General features: G+C 48.0%; 1 protein-coding gene across 9 annotated transcripts in view; it reads left to right on the top strand.

The window, feature by feature from the left end:
- Positions 1 to 16452, top strand: part of Nphp4 (nephrocystin 4) — a 121914-nt gene that overhangs the window by 33374 nt on the left and 72088 nt on the right. For 7 of the 9 annotated variants that reach the window (XM_045150035.1, XM_045150034.1, XM_045150033.1 and 4 more), the window contains 2 exons: positions 6227 to 6408; positions 7492 to 7621. In XM_045150035.1, coding sequence (XP_045005970.1) covers positions 6227 to 6408; positions 7492 to 7621 — 312 coding nt within the window. The remainder of the gene's footprint in view (positions 1 to 6226; positions 6409 to 7491; positions 7622 to 16452) is intronic. The other 2 variants (XM_004657404.2, XM_045150031.1) reach the window with 1 other exon arrangement.

Raw genomic sequence — 16452 nt, 5'->3', positions numbered from 1 at the left:
GCCCACCTCTGTGGACAAAGCTCTATAAACTTATCACCAGAGAGCCTACCTGTCTGTTGCTTCTGAGCATGTGGGTTGTTCGAGTGCTTGGGTAGGTGTGTAGAGGATTTAGCTGTCCCCTGGGTAGGGGCATTAAGGCAGCTTCAGTGAGGACAGCACACAGTGCCATGGTTGCCATGATTTACACACCGTGCACTGAGGTTTTTTCTCCAGTCTTGCCTTGTTGCTCATGAACCAACCACCTTCAAGTGATGAGACCCAGGATTTGGGAGATCAGTTCTGAGTTCCTGTCACTCTAGCGTGGTCTGCACAGAAATGGTTTGTGTAGCAGGAGAGCCTCAGAGATACATCTTCAGGTTGGGGGTCACTTCCTGTTTTCCCCTTTTTTCTGAAGTATCAGGCATGGCCAATATTCAGGCATGTCAGAGCAGGATCTGCCTGACCTGGCTGTCTGTCCTCAGCAGTGTCAGACGTGCTTTGCTCCGCTCTATCCTACCTGAGCCTGCATAGTCTCCTCCTGCTTCTTGGCTGATGGTCATGTGGAAGCCTCCTCCCACCAGGAGAAGGGTTGGCCTGGTCCATTCAGCCATAATGAACAGGTCACCAGAGATCGACTATGAGCAGACTTATTTTTGTCTCCTCTTGGTATCAGGGAGTTTTCACTTTTGACCTTTGAAACCACAGAAGGGCAAGAGTCTGATGTAGCATCTTCCATTCTGCCCAGGCAAACCTATAGAAGGGTGCAGGGTAAGCCTGTGGGCAATGAGGACAAAAAGGGCCCTTTCTGCCCTGTTGCCCAGACTCAGGCCATGGCTTTTATTGTGAGCATGTATTTGCTTCCTGTCCTCATTTGGTCACCTTGGATGCCTCTCTTTCTTTCTTTAAGTATTTTTATTTATGGGGGGGGAGGGAGGGAGAGAGGGAAGGGAAGAGAGAATATGAATGGGTGCACCAGGGCCTCTTGCCACTGCAGTGGAACTCTGAATCCATGCACCATTTTGTGCATTTGCTTTACATGGGTACGGGGGAATTGAACCCTGGCTGGCAGGCTTTGCAAGCAAGCGTTTTAACTACTGAGCCATTTCCCCAGCCACTGCATGGTCGTCTGACTTGCCTGCCTGCACCTTTATTTCTCTGAAACCACACTCTTTCTCTGTGCTGGTTCCTCTTGCCCGTGGCTGTGTGATGCCACTTGTCTGCAGTTGGAGTGGATGCTTGCTCACTTCTTCACTGTGTAGCATTTCTCCGGGCAAGTATGCTGTGATATGCTTGTCTCTTTCCTCTTGCCAGATTCCTGGGCCATTATGGCCCTATGTGAACACTCCTGTGTATGTATCCTTAGGGAGGTTTTGAGCAAAAGTCAAAAAGTCTTCGTTTATTCACAGGTGGCTGAGTAGCTGGTAGGTCACCCAGGGGCCAGGGTGGGCTGAGGTCACAGCATTTGCATGCTAACATGAAATCCCCTGCCCTGGCGGTTGTGGACTTTCTTTGGTCTGTGGGACAGTAGCAAGTGCCATGTACACAAAGACTTAAAAGTATCCATGCGTTTAGATTCCTCTCAGTCTTGTGCACAGATGGCAGCTGAGTACAATACTGCATGGAGGCCAGCTTTTGTGGTCATGGCCAGTCTACACCAGCCATCGTAGGTCATTTAGCAGGAGGGTTGTGCTGGTGCTGGAATCTTGCCTTCTGATGGTGGCTCCTGGGGTGGGAGGTGATTTTGGGTGGAGCTCCCAAGGCTGGGCCTCGTCTTGGCCTCCAGGTCTCTTAGGTTGTGTTGTCATGTTGGGTGTTGTATCAGTTATCTTCTTATTGCTGGGACAGAATACCTGTCTAGATGCAGCCTATGGGAGGAAAGTGTTTATTTCGGCTTGCAGTTTTAAGAGAAAGTTTCCATCGTGGTGGGGAGAGCATGGCAGGAGCAGACAGACAGGGTCGCATCTTCACATCAGCAGGGAGGAGGCAGAAAGCTGAAGAGCACCCATTGAGGCTGGACTGACAGCTCCGGGTCCACCTCCTTTGACACAATTCCTTCAGCAAGGCTCCACCTCCCAAAGGTTCACAAATACCCAAACAGCATTGCTAACTGGGGATCAGTATTCAAACCCACAAGTGTTTAGGGGATATTTTACATTCAAACCACCACAGGTGCCCTCTGTGGTTGGTGGTTCTGGGTGGCTTTTGCTGTTTTGGTGTTGGTCTGTGAATGTCTTTGTTCCCTGTGTGGTTCAAGCAGCTTGTTGCCGTCAGATTCACCTTGCTGGTAGAAATCACCCAACCAAGAGCAGCTAGTAAGAAAAAGGTTTATTTTGGTTTCCAGCCTTGGAGGGGAAGCTCCATAATGGCAGGGAAAACGATAGCATGAGCAGAGGGTGGACGTCACCCCCTGGCCAACATCAGGTGGACAATAGCAACAGGAGAGGAACTGGCATGGGGAAACTGACTATAACACCCTAAGCCTACCCCCAACCATACACTTCCTCCAGGAGGCTTTAATTCCCAAATCTCCATCATCTGGGAACCTAGCACCCAGAACACCTAAGTTTATGGGGGACACCTGAATCAAACCACCACATTCCGCCCCTGACCCCCATAAACTAATAAACATCCATGATGTAAAACAATGCATTCAGTCCAACTTTAAAACTCCCCATAGTTTTTATCAATCCCAATGATGTTCATATATCCCCATAATCCAAGGTCTTTTAACTTAGCCATAATACCAATCCCCCCCAAAACCCCATATTGGCACAGAATAAACATTCACGCTGCAAAAGATGGCATTGGGCATAGCAAAGAAATATTCAACCAATACAAGATTTAAAACAACCAGGGCAAACATCAAACTCTGTAGCTTCAAGCCCAACAACTCTAATCAGTGGCAAATCTCCAAGTCCAATAATTCTAACCAGCAACAAGTCTCTGAAGCTCCAATTCCGCCCCTACAGGTAGGCTACTCACAGTCCTGGGAAACTTCATCAGGGCCGGCCGGCAGCTTTCCTTAGCAGCCATCTCATGGTCCCGGCATCTCCACTGCAACCCATGTTTCATCCTCATGGCCCCGTGGGGTCTCCATGCAGGCATCCAGCAAACCTGCTTCACACTGCCCTGAACGTTTCCAAAACACCAGACCATGTTGCAAATTCAATGACCCTCTCTTTCCTGCATTTCTTTTTTCTATTCTTTTTTTTTTTTTTTTTTTAGTTTTTCGAGGTAGGGTCTCACTCTAGCCCAGGCTGACCTGGAATTCACTACAGAGTCTCAGGGTGGCCTTGAACTCACGGCGATCCTCCTACCTCTGCCTCCCGAGTGCTGGGATTAAAGGCGTGCGCCACCACGCCCGGCTTCCTGCATTTCTTATACAATACCAGGTAGGGTGCCAGTTTGTTAATCCAGGGGGAAATAAAGCAGACTTTGAAGAACAGGACACTCTCTGAGCATTCATGCCCTTTCAAAAGAGTCTACATTCTTCCTGTTGCCCCAGTGCAGGTCAGCTGGCCCAATCTCAAAGGTTATAATCTCTCAATTGCAGTTGAACAGGCAGCAGTTCACCCAAAGATTTTTTTCATTCTGTGCTTTATCCCTCTGCTTGCAGCAGTTCAAAAATTTCTACACAGGGCTGGAGAGATGGCTTAGTGGTTAAGAGCTTGCCAGTGAAGCCTAAGGACCCCAGTTCAAGGCTTGATTCCCCAGGACCCATGTTGGCCAGATGCATAAGGGGGTGTATGCGTCTGGAGTTTGTATGCAGTGGCTGGAGGCCCTGGCGCGCACATTCTCTCTGTCTATCTCTCTTTCTCTCTCTCTCGCTCTCAAATAAATAAAATAAAAGAAAATAAAATTTTCTATGCAAAGCAACACTGCTCAGCTTCTCAGGACATGGGCATGACTGCAAGCTTTTCATATAAACTGCCTCTAGCCCAGTCCAAGCAAAGGTCTTTCTCACCCTCATAAGCCAAACCTCACAGTCTATGGTTCTTATTGCATTCAGGTCTTTCAACTCTGGCCAGAATAGTCCATCAAGGTGTACTTTCAGCATGGCAAGGCATCTCTTAGGCCAAGCTTTCAAATTCTTCCCCATTCTTGAAAATCAGCTCCAAAAGGCCAAAGGCACACAAGTCAGGTGTCTAGCAGCAATCCCACTCCTCGATACCCCTTTACTGTTGCAGTCAGGTTCACATTGCTGCTAGAAATCACCCAACCAAGAGCAGCTTATGGGGAAAAGAGGTTTATTTTGGCTTACAGGCTCGAGGGGAAGCTCCATGATGGCAGGGGAAAATGATGGCATGAGCAGAGGGTGGACATCAGCCCCTAGCCAACACCTGGTGGACAAGAGCAGCAGGAGAGTGTGCCAAACACTGGCATGGGGAAACTGGCTGTAACACCCATAAGCCTACCCCCAATAATTCTCTGCCTCCAGGAGGCCTTAATTCTCAAATCTCCATCAGCTGGGAATCTAGCATTCAGAACATCCAAGTTTATGGGGGACACCTGAATCATACCATCACCCAGCCAGCCTTTCAGAAACTTAAATCCATTTGGTTTTAAACCAACTATGGGTCCCGCCCTTGGATGGACACTGAGATGCCTGGCCCTGCAGACCTGTTTTCACTGTTTTACTGACCTCACTGAGATGCTTTCTGGGCTGCTTCACGTTGTGGGCTCAGCTGGGCCTACCCCATGTCTCTGAATATGTGGTTTATATCCTGGACTTTTGTTTTCCCTGCAGCTCTTTCAGGACCTTTCTCCAGCTTCAGTCCTGAGTGGAATGGGTGGGCCCCCTGACCATCCTGCTGGGCATGGCCCTGTTGCTCCCACCGGGTCCCTCCAGCCACCACTGCTTCTGTCTCCACATGCTTATCCCTCTCTTGGAGTGCTTGGCTTTCTTTTTGTTCAGAGTCCCTCTAGGGACCATTTGCACTGAGAAGACAGGGGCTGTTTGATTCACTATGCCATGTGATTGATGTGTGTTAATGGTGTCTCGCATGTGGTGGGTGGGCTGTAGTGTTCAGTTGTAGAATGGACAGGTGAATCAGTTGATTCCCTTTCCAGTAGCTGATGAAGTTGGGAAGTAATTAATTAATTAATTAAGTCTATGAATGGGGTGAGCTGGTTTGCTCTGGCCCACATGGTGTGGTCTTGTATGCATGTGAACACAAAGCCAAGAGCAGGACTGGAGTTGCTCCTGCTTCCCTGGTGTGTTTCCTGCTGATTTCTTGTGTCCAGAGAGATCAACTGTGTGAAGGCAGTGGTATTTTTTTTGTTTTTGAGGTAGGGTCTCACTTTGGTCCAGGCTGACCTGGAATTAACTCTGTAGTCTCAGGGTGGCCTTTAACTCAAGGCGATCCTCCTACCTCTGCCTCCCGAGTGTTGGGATTAAAGGCATGCGCCACCACGCCCGGCTCAGGCAGTGGTATTTTAAGAGTATCATTGGTGAACTTTACATCTCATAGAGTAACTTCCTTGAATATTTTTGCTATCTTGGTATTTTTCTTCTTATCCAGTTGGCAGATACTCACTTATCACCCTGATTTTATTTTCATTATGCAAAGGCTTAACAGGCCGAATTTAGGTCCATGCAGCTTGATTAATGGGCAGTGAAGAACACTGGAGAATTCAAGACCAATCTGTAGAGATCATGTAATTTCATAAACACTAATAGCCAGGAGGGACCCCACCACCCTACTCATTTGTCAGCGTGCCTGTTCGTGCGCGTCTTGCTCAGATGGAATACTGTCGTAGATCACTGTGGGCCAGGCTCCATTTTTATTGGCTCATGACTTGCTGCCTGAGCTTGCACTCTCCTCCCATCCCTTCTTCCTGATGGATAGCAGAGAAACCTGGTGTGCTCTGCCACACTCTGTCACTGGGTCCCTCTTATCAGGGAGGTGGCTCCTAGACCTTGAATGCCCAAGTTGCATAGAAGGAGCTAGGATCCTTGCATCTTGACAATTGTCAGGAAGCGAGAGTGAGGTTGAGTGTCTCACAGAGAAGGTCAGACTGTGGGAAACATGCAACTTATCTAGGAAGTGCCCTTGCCTAGTAGCTTTCATTGGGTCCTGCATCTGTCTTTTGCATGAGTTCATTACACTCAGCATCGCCTCATCTGGGAATGTTTGTGGCCATCATTTTGGAATCCTTTGTCTGCTTGCCTGCTCACCCCATCTCCTCTGGCCACCCCCTTCCCAACCATGTGTGACTCATTTCCTTGACCTTGTGCCTCCTGCAGGGAGGTTGCATGCTGGATGGTGGCACCCTCGAGGTCCTGGAGCGGCGCCTACACGTGTGTGTACACAATGGACTGGGCTTCGTGCAGAGGCCACAGGTGGTTGTACTCGTGCCCGAGATGGATGTGGCCTTGACGCGTTCAGCCAGCTTCAGCAAGAGAGTCAGCATCTCCTCCAAGAGCAGGTACTTTCCCTGTGTGCCAAAGCTCAGCCTTCCTGGTATCAAGAGATGGGGGGCGTTCTGGAGAGATGGCTTAGCAGTTAAGGCGTTTGCCTGCAAAGCCTAAGGACCTAGGTTCAATACCCCAGGACCCACATAAGCCATATGCACAAGGTGGCACATGCGTCTGGTACTTGTTTGCAGTGGCTAGAGGCCCTGGTGTGCCCATTCTCTCTCTGTCTGTCTCTCTTCTCTCTCTCTCTCTTTGCAAATAAGTAAATAAAAATTTAAAAAACTTAAAAAGAGGGAGGGGGGATGTCCACCTACCCCTGGCAGTTTGGGAACAGTGTTGACATGGCTTTAAACAGAGAAAGCATGAGTGTGGGAATTATCATGGGGGTCAAGCTACTACTAGGAAGTGCTGGGTGGCATTGTATGGGGAACCCTACTGTGTCAGCACTGTTCCCAGTGTCCTGATGGGAGATGAAGCCACGGAGCATGCCAGGTGCGGGCCTTCCCTGTGGGACTCTGTGTTTTCTCCTTTTCCTTTCTTAGTCATACCCAGCAGGCATGATTGGAAAAGTCAGTTTTTTGTGCTGAGACCTCTTGGGAGCTCGTGTTTTGGATATTGTCAGTCGTGGGTCTGTGTAGTCCCTTGCTCACTAACTTGGATGGGTCCTGGGATCTGTTTCCCAAAGTCAGCAGGCCCTGCTATTCTGTTGGACCTGGTGCTGCCCAGCCCCATGTCCCAGAGGTCACTGTAGGTTTCCATGTCTCTGTCATGATGCATGTCAACTGTCCTATGCAGGAGTCTCTCCTCTTTGTGGTCCCTCTTGGTGACTTAGCTGTCATTATGTCCCACTGCAGGCTGCCCCTAGCAGTTTGGGAATAGCATCGACATGGCTTTAAACAGAGATTGTGGGAATTACTATGGAGGACAAACTACTGGAACGTTCTGGGCAGAATTGCATTGCATGGCTAGACCTCTGTGTCAGCACTACTCCCCGTGTCCTGGGAACCCCTCTTTATAGCTGCTCACAGTGGTGGAGGTGGGCACACAGCAGGTCAGGAGCCTGCACTCCAGCACGTTATGTTTATGTGTCTCAGCAGCTCTGGAAATCAGGCTCTGGTTTTGAGAAGCCGCCTGCGACTCCCTGAGATGGTCAGTCACCCTGCGTTTGCCATTGTCTTCCAGCTGGAGTACGTGTTCCACAGCTCTTCAGGAGCCGACGGCAGTGTGAGACTCTCCCTTCTGCACTCATGGGCTCTGTGTGCTGAGGGGATATGGTTGGCATCAGCATTCTCTTCTGCATTAAAAGCTGGGGGTGATTAGCAATATGGATAAGTACAGAAAATGATTCTGGGAGACAAGCCTTGCTCTAGTCGTTTTCCATCTTTGTGAGGCTGGAACATTCTGTTGGCTGATAGCAATACACAGTTCAGTAAGTTTCATGTATCATAATAGCATTAATTCATAATTATTGAACCGATAATTATCTTGAAAAATGAGGCCATATGAGTTTATTTTTCATATGCTATTAAGGGTAGTAAAGCTTGAATTTGCACAAGTGATAAATGGCTTCTTAGCGTGAACTTTATATGTATCTACATCATAATTATGGGTAAGAGTTTATAGATTTGGTTGGAAGAAATATGGCAGATATATATGTATTTACATCATTGATGTAGATTCTTTGATAAAACTCAAATCATGCTATTCCTTTTTTTCCCCTCCTGTAAATCATGCTATTCTCAAGATTGAATTTTCTGCTTGAAAAGCCAGTATTGTTTTAATAAGGACCATAAGAAAAGACTGACCAGCACCACGGGTGACAGGGACCTCCCTACAGGGGATCCTGGGCTTCAAGAAGTGAGGGTCAGAGCCAGGCTTCCCTCGGCTCTTCATCCACCACAGAGCACAGGCCTCCATCCCTGCCCTCCTCTCCATGCCTGAGATTCAGGTCCTTACTGGGGGAGGAGATGCAGAGGCACCAGGCCCTCTTCAAATCAACTGAAATGTAACTGTGCAGATATACATGGATTGGGCTATCTTGGGGAGGGCTGTAGGGTCTCTCATGGAGGGATGCAGCTTCTAGGCCTGGGTGATGAGGTGCAGAACTAGGCTTGTGGGGAGTTCCCAGGTGCGTGGGCTGGAAAGACTGGTGCTAGGTCAAATGTGGGGGTGTTGAGGGCACCAGCACACCTCTGCCTCGGTGGCTATCACTCTAGACTTCTCCCTTGCAGTTAGATAACATTCTCTCAGGAACGGAAATGTAATTTGCTTAAGAGTATGAACCGTGCAGAAACCAAGGTGTCTTGACGTGGCTGTCTGTTACTATTTTTAATTCCTTATTGGAAGGTTAATCCAGTGGCAAGAGGCTTCCACATTGCTGCTGCCTTTGGAGCCTGTGGGTGTATCCTGTTCATTGGTTTCTATGGATATGGAGGGCAATTGTGGCATAGTATACTGGATTTCATTGGTTCTTATTAAGTTATTTTCTTAGAGCAGTTGGGAAGGAACACAAGCCCATGTATAAAATGATTTCCCACACAAATTCCTTGCTGTGAAAAACACTGAAGATGGGCCCAGACCAAACATACCCAGTACTAACGGATATGGGTGTCAGAGGAGAAAACGATGATGGAGCCAGATGTGGTGCACATCTGTAAACTTAACACTTGGGAGGTGGAGGCAGGGGGATCAGGAGTTCAAGGTCATCCTTGGCTACATAGTGAGTTTGAAGCCAGCCTGGGCTACCGAAGACCTGCCTCAAACCACCCATCCACCGAAACAACAACAAACAACAAAAATCTAGTGATGGTTTCTGCTTGGCCTCACACCTTCTCCCCATAGTCAGTCTGTGTGGTGGTGGGAATATGTGCGCACTACATGGGCCACTCTGCAGACGCCAGTAACTGAGGAGAGGTGTGTGACACCACAGCACAGTCACTCATGGACCCCAGGTTCTTCAGGGAGCTCCCTCTTCAGTTGAGATGAGGCCTTCTGAAACATACTTCTGCACCAGGGTGCAAATTCTCTTTTTACTTTTCCTTCCCTTTTAAAGACCTGTGCATTAGAAACTTGAAGCACACACAAAAGCAGGCTGGGTAGTAAAATGCTCTCTGTGGCCTCAGCAGTGACCAGCTCAGCAGGCAGCTTGTTTCATCTTTGTCTCTCTCACAGCCCACTTGGGATTACTTGGAGGCAGATTCCAGGAACGATCTGCAAATATTTTGGCATTAAAATACCTTTTCATTATGGAAAATTGAAACATAAAGGTCAAGTAGGACGACTCCCATGTCCCTATTACCACCTTTAGGTGTATCAGCTCCAGGCTACTCTCTGCTCTTTCCCCCAGATGACTTGAGCACAGTCTAGATCTCTTGGCATCTCATAGTCAATGGTCACTAGGCATCTCCAAAGATGGGCTTAGCTCTGAGAGCTTGCAGCGAGTGCCCATTTGTCAGTCTGAGTGTATACTTCCTGGCACTCACTCACGCCATCAAAGCTCTACTCCTCTCTGGAAGCTTGAGTACTGCAGAAAGTCCTGCATGAGCTGGGTGCCTTGTGTGTTGTCACTGTGGGGTGGATTCCTAATGTCCTTTGACATGAGAACGTGTTCCCCTGATGGCCTTTATACTGAGACCTCTTTTTGTGATTGCTTTTGACACTGGAGCCTTTCCCTTGATGGCCTTGCTGTGTTTCCTCATTTCAAGTGCCAGGCTTCTGGTGATTCTTAACTTGGCCTCATGCTTCAAGCAGGAGCTGAGGGTCACAGTTCCTCAAGACCCTTTATAAATAATACACCATCAAAGGTATATCCAGACAGGTAGAGGCCATCTGGGCAGAGGCATATACTGGCTGAAAACTGAATCCAGTTCATCTCCAACCACCCAAGTCTGAGTGAGTTTTTTGTTTTTTGGACTAGAACTCTTTTTTCATTATTTGTAACAATCAAAAGACAACACTTACTGTTTTTCATCTGTTAAGTTTTCGTTCTTTAGCTAGCCAAAGCAAGCAAAAAACCTTTACACTGTAGTTTGTCTTTGGGGACAAGTTGGGCTGTGAGGAGACAAGGAGTGGTGCCCAGTCAGCCAACTTCTGTTTTAGTATTTGGAGACTGTGTGATTTATCAGTTACCATGGAGTGGCCACTTCATAAAGCTCTAAGTGTGCAGTTAACGTTGGGTGTCTTCCTCAGTGGCGCTCTACCTTGTTCCATGAGACAGGGTCTCTCACTGAGCCTAGAGCTCACACGAGCTAGCTGGTGAGCCAGGGATTTTCTGTCTCCATTGTCCCAGCAGTGGGGTTACCGGTACATGGCACAATGCCCAGCACTTTATGTGGCTGCTGGGAATGGGAACGCAGGTCCTCCTGCTTGTCACTCCACCCACTGAGCCATCGCCCAACCTCTCCATTGAGTTTTGTCCTTTGAGCATTTGACTTTGTGATGTGATGTGGCGTTCTGGTCCCTCCTTGCTTCTCTCCATTCCAGTCTCCTTTGAGTGTTTGCCTTTCTGGTGTGACGTGGTGTTCTGGGCTCTTCTTGCCTCTCTCCATTCCATTCCTGGCACCAGCTGTCTCTGTGTGGAACTGTAGTTTCTTTTACTTTGCCTTTTAAAAAGTAAGTTTTTTTTTTTTAATTTTTATTTATTTATTTGAGAGCGACAGACACAGAGAGAAAGGCAGATAGAGGGAGAGAAAGAATGGGTGCGCCAGGGCTTCCAGCCTCTGCAAACGAACTCCAGATGCGTATGCCCCCTTGTGCATCTGGCTAATGTGGGACCTGGGGAACTGAGCCTCGAACCGGGGTCCTTAGGCTTCACAGGCAAGCGCTTAACCGCTAAGCCATCTCTCCAGCCCAAAAAGTAAGTTTTATATTTGCAACATCTTTAGACATACAGAAAGTCTGTGACAATAGTGCAGTTCCCACATACCCTGTACCCAAACTTCCAGGCCCCCCCATTAGCATCTTTAAAGTGGGGCATTTGTCATGGCTAACCTGCCACTGTGTATAGAAGTCCATCCTGCATGGGTCTCCTTCCCAATGCCCCTCCCTGCTGAGGTCTCCAAGATGCTACCCTTTCTCCTTAGGTGCCTCTAGCATGGGAGTGTCTTAGATTTTCCTTGTTTTGGTGAGCCCTGGTTCTCTGAAGGGGATTTGTTGGACATCACAGGCTGAGTGTGCTGTTGATTCTTTGAGTGGACAGAGCGAGGAAACTCAACACATTTATGCACACGTCTGTAGATGCAACCCATATAGTTATAGGCACATATGCATGTACATACATGTACACTACCCCCACACATACATGCATACCTGCACACACAGCTTAGAAGTTCTCACTGGTCTGTCAGCCCCAGCTGCTCTTGAAGGGCTCTGCCTGTTTCACCCTCTCCCTTGCCCACACAGACATCACATGGCTCCCAGTGTGGGCCTGTGCCTGCTCATCTGCTCAGTCAGATTGCTGCCTCCACACCCATGTGGCTCACAAGTTTCCCAGTATACTCACCCTTTTTCCCAGTTGGAGACTGAGGTGCAGTCCACAAGTTTCCACAGTTCCTCTGAATTGTGACTCCTTGGGGCTGCACTTGAGTCCTCTGTCAAGGAGATAGGTGTGTGTTCATTAGATAGGTGTAGTGCCTGCTCTGCATTGTAATCTGGTTTTTTGTTGGTCCCCTGCACATGCAGGGGCAGCAGATCATATGTGTGCGTTGGCACCATATCAGACCATTCCTGTGAGTGTCAGTGTTGGCCCGCTCCTTCTGGCTGCGTGTACTCTGCTGCACACAGGGCTGGCGAGCAGAAGCTTACTCAGCCTCCTGGCTTTCCTGCTTTGGGGCATTCGATGGTCTCCGTGTTCTGCAGTTGTTGGTGATGTGAGAGTGGACGAGTACACGCATGAGTACTTCTCCATCTTGGGAGGTGCGCTTCTGCGGAGGAGGCTTGCGCAGTTAAGAGGAAGTGTGTGTGCTGTTAGGTTGAATACTTACTGCTGAGGTTTCATCTGAGTTGCTGGATCATACTTGTCCCCCTGGGAAGCACATGAAGCCGGGTGCCGCTACCCCCAGCCTCACTAACTTCTGCTAAGTCGTGGGTGAGAAGTGGAGTCACAATTTGTATTTCTCTGTGTAAGAGAGGATTAGATCATGGGTTTTTGTGGGTCTGTGAGTTGTCTGTCCATTTCTTTGGCCTGGTTTTCTGTGGACTTCGCCTACTTTCTGTAATGCTGAAAGCTCTTCGTATGTTAAGGGTACTTACTCGGTGTGTGACATGTACTGCAGGTGTTTTCTCCCGGTTTTGTACTTGTGTTTCTAGTGCCTCCCCATTTTGTCATGTAAGCATTAAAGCCTTTTCTGGGGATTGCATGGGTTAAGCCCTGGGCTTTTGCACACCCCAGCCCTTTTTATTTCTTTGAGATAGTGACTCGTTTTATATCCTAGTCTGACCTGGATCTTGTGATCCTCCTTCCTCAGCTTCCTGAGTAGCTGAGGTTTTAGGTGAGGGCCACCTCTACAACCCTAAAGCTTTAAAAAAAAATTAAAAATTTTTTTTTTATGAGAGAAGGGAGGGTTGTTACAGAGGGAGGGAGTTGGTGTGCCAGGGCCTCTAGCCAGTGAAATTGAACTCCAGATGTGTGCATCATTTTGTGTGCATGTGCAACCTTGCAAGCTTGGGTCACATTGTGTGTTTGGCTTATATGGGATCTGAAGAGTTGAACATGGGGCCTTATGCGTCATAGGCAAGCGCTTTAACCACTAAGTTATCTCTCCAGCCCCCTAAAGCTTTTTTAAAAATTTTCTTCCTTCCTTCCTTCCCTCCTTCCTTCCCTCCTTCCCTCCCTCCCTCCCTCCCTCCCTCCCTCCCTCCCTCCCTCCCTCCCTCCCTCCCTTCCTTCCTTCCTTCCTTCCTTTCTGTCTTTCTTTCTGTCTTTCTTGTTTGTTTACAGAAAGAGGCAGACAGAGAATGGGCATGCCAGGGCCTCCAGCCACTGCAAATGAATTCCAGGTGCACTTTGTGCATCTGGCTTATGTGGGTCCTGGGTAATCGAACTGAAGTTCTTTGGCTTTGCAGGCAAACACCTTAACTGCTAAGCCATCTCTCCAGCACCCCCTAAAACTTTTAAAAATATTTATTTATTTACTTATTTATTTATGAGAGAAAGAAAGAGGCGGGGGGGGGGGGGGAGAGAAGAGAGAGAGAGAGAGAGAGAGGGAGGGAGAGAAAATATGGGTATGGGTATGTCAGGGCTTCCAATCACTGCAAATTAACTCCAGATGTATTTGCCACCTTGTGAATCTGGCTTATGTGGGTCCTGGAGAATTGAGCCTGAGTCCTTAGGCTTCCCAGGCAAGTGTCTTAACCATAAAGCCATCTTGCAAGACCCTAAAGCTTTTTAAATAATATTTATTTATGAGAGGGGGGGGGGGGAGAGGGAGAGAGAGAGGGAGGGGGGAGGGAAACGGAGGAAGGGTGGGAGGGAGGGAAAGATTACCACTGTAAACCAACTCCAGCAGCATGTACTACATTGTATATCTGGCTTTATGTGGATATTAAGGAACTAAACTGAGACCTGAAGGCTTTTTGAGCCTTTGACCACTGAGCCATCTCCCCAAGCCCCTAAAGCTTTCTCAGTCCAAACTGCATGTGGGTTCACTCTCTGAATAGTTGTCTCACATTCCTGTGTGAGGGAACACCTTCACGTCCTCCGCAGCCCTCACAGTTTCCTTTCCATGTGTATGCAGTGGATCACTCTCCTCTGTGGCAAGGGTAGATCTCATTGCATCTTTGTCCAGTGGCCATCTGGTTGTCCCATGGCACTTACTCAGGCCCTTTTTGCATAGTGACGTGGGATGCCATCTTTATCACATGTGGTGTTGCATGCACAGTTGGCGTCTATTTCTGGGCCAAGCTGCTCTAGAATCTTGGAGGCTGGGCCATGTTTCCTTGGTTGGGAGAAGGCTTCAGTGTCAAGGCTGTTACTTACTCATTTTCTTGCATGTTCATTTTTCTAGATGGGCCTCAGTGGCAAGAGCTCTTGTCCTATAAACATGCTTATTGGTGTTTTGATTAGGATTATAGTAAATTTATACATTAATTTTATTGACACCTTGAAGATGTTGAAATATCGTAGAACCAGGGATGCCTCTCTCCATTTGTTCAAGTCTGGGTGTGTGTGTGTGTGTGTGTGTGTGTATTTTTTTTTGGAGGCAGGGTCTCACTCTATAAATAAATAAATACACACACATACACACACACATATATATATCTGTATATATATCTGTATATATATGTTTTGGAGGCAGGGTCTAACTCTAGCCCAGGCTGACCTGAAACTTACTCTGTAGCCCCAGGCTGGCCTCAAATGTGATTCTCCTACCTTAGCCTCCAGAGTGCTGGGACTAGAGCCGTTCACTACCACACCCAGCTCTGCTTTGTATCTTTAAATTTTTTTTTTATTTATTTGCAAGCAGGGAGAGATAGAGGGATGAGAGACAGATAGAGAGAATGGTTGCACCAGGGCCTTTAGACACTGCAAACAAACTCCAGATGCATGTGCTGTTTTGTGCATCTGGCTTTATGTAGGTGCTAGGGAATCAAACCTGGGTTGTTAGGTTTTGCAGGCCATCACCTTAATTGATAAGCCATCTCTCTAGACCCCTTTGTATATTTTGAAGTGATTTTTTAATAGTTTAAAAATGTAGCCTGTGAACACTTTATACTATGTTTTCCCATTTGTTCATAGGAATTTTTTATGTTGTTGTTTTAAGTGGGATTTCCTCTCCTTTACATCTTCTCACTCACCACAATGTTTATGTGGAGAGTCATGATTATTTTAAAATTGCGACCAGCCCTTGCTGTGGTTCATCTCGTACGACACATACCGTTTCTGTTTCTTAAGGTAGTTCTGCATGGTATGGTTATCTTAGCCTACACGCTGGAAGCAGAACTGGTCTTGGTCTCCGGGACTGCAGTGGCGACACTGTCGGGATGAGCAGAGGTTCTGGTTCCAAGTTCAGCTGCTCACTGTGGTCTTTTATGTCCCCTGCCTTTTGCCCTGTGTGTGAACTCCGGCTGTCCCATGCCTCATGTGTAAGTGTGTGTTCCCTCTGCTTGTCCTTCTGTCTTCTCTTGCCCTTGGTCCTCTTTCTTCTGTTGTGTTCTGGACTGGGATGGCTTTCAGTGAACTTCCTACTCAGCTGGTGACTCTGAGAATCTTCACCTCCTGTAGACTCTGGGTTCCAACTGACCAAGCCTAGGGTGGCCCCCTGCTTGTCCTTTCTGTCGACTAGTTGCTGGCACCAAGATGGAGGTTCTGTTGTCCTACTCTGGCCCAGTGGGGGTGCTGCAGTAGGCCTTGCAGGGACAGTGCTCACAGGAAAGAGTGTGAGCCCTCAAGCCTGTGCCCAGTGGCCACTGGTTCTGTGGCCTTTACTGGAGAGGGTGAGGGGCAGGACAGAGCCAGGGTGTACTGTCCATGGAAGGTAGAAGCCAGGCCCTGTGGTATCCACACATCTGCTAGGTTGAACTTGATACCCCAGGGCGGAGGCCCCTCCCTGTCCCCTCACAAATCACATCTCCAAGTCAGGAAAGTCTGCTGTGGCTTTTTCTGGTTACTGTTTGCAGAGGCAAAAGTTTTGCCAGTCTGCAGAGTTGTACTATGTCATAGAATTTTCTCTCATTACTCATGCACATAACTGAAAATTATCACTGTGCTCAGTAGCATGAATTGAAAATATTGCCTATTAAATGATCACTGTGCTTTTATGTGACATCTCATATGCTGAGTCACGCACGGTAGAGCAGATGACTTTAATTATGGTCTGTCAGGTTGTTTTTGCCACCATGAATGTATATGAAGGAAATTATCCAGCAGTAACTGCCAAGTTCACTATGCCGCTCATTTCCCAAGGTTTCGGCATGTAATAGATGCTGTCTGGTTGGATACCTTCCGTTGGAGGACTGGTAGGGAAGGAGGGGGAAGGTACAGGCTGCCACCACCTGTTTGCTCAGGCCCTTCACCTCTTGTGGTTTCATGCTCTCAGCTGTGAGAGGTTGGCCTCAGT

Source organism: Jaculus jaculus, chromosome 5 (genome assembly GCF_020740685.1).
Source record: "Jaculus jaculus isolate mJacJac1 chromosome 5, mJacJac1.mat.Y.cur, whole genome shotgun sequence".
In the NCBI taxonomy this organism is placed as follows: domain Eukaryota; kingdom Metazoa; phylum Chordata; class Mammalia; order Rodentia; family Dipodidae; genus Jaculus; species Jaculus jaculus.
The sequence above is the reverse complement of the archived record's forward strand: the minus strand, read 5'-3'. Positions and strand labels throughout refer to the sequence as shown.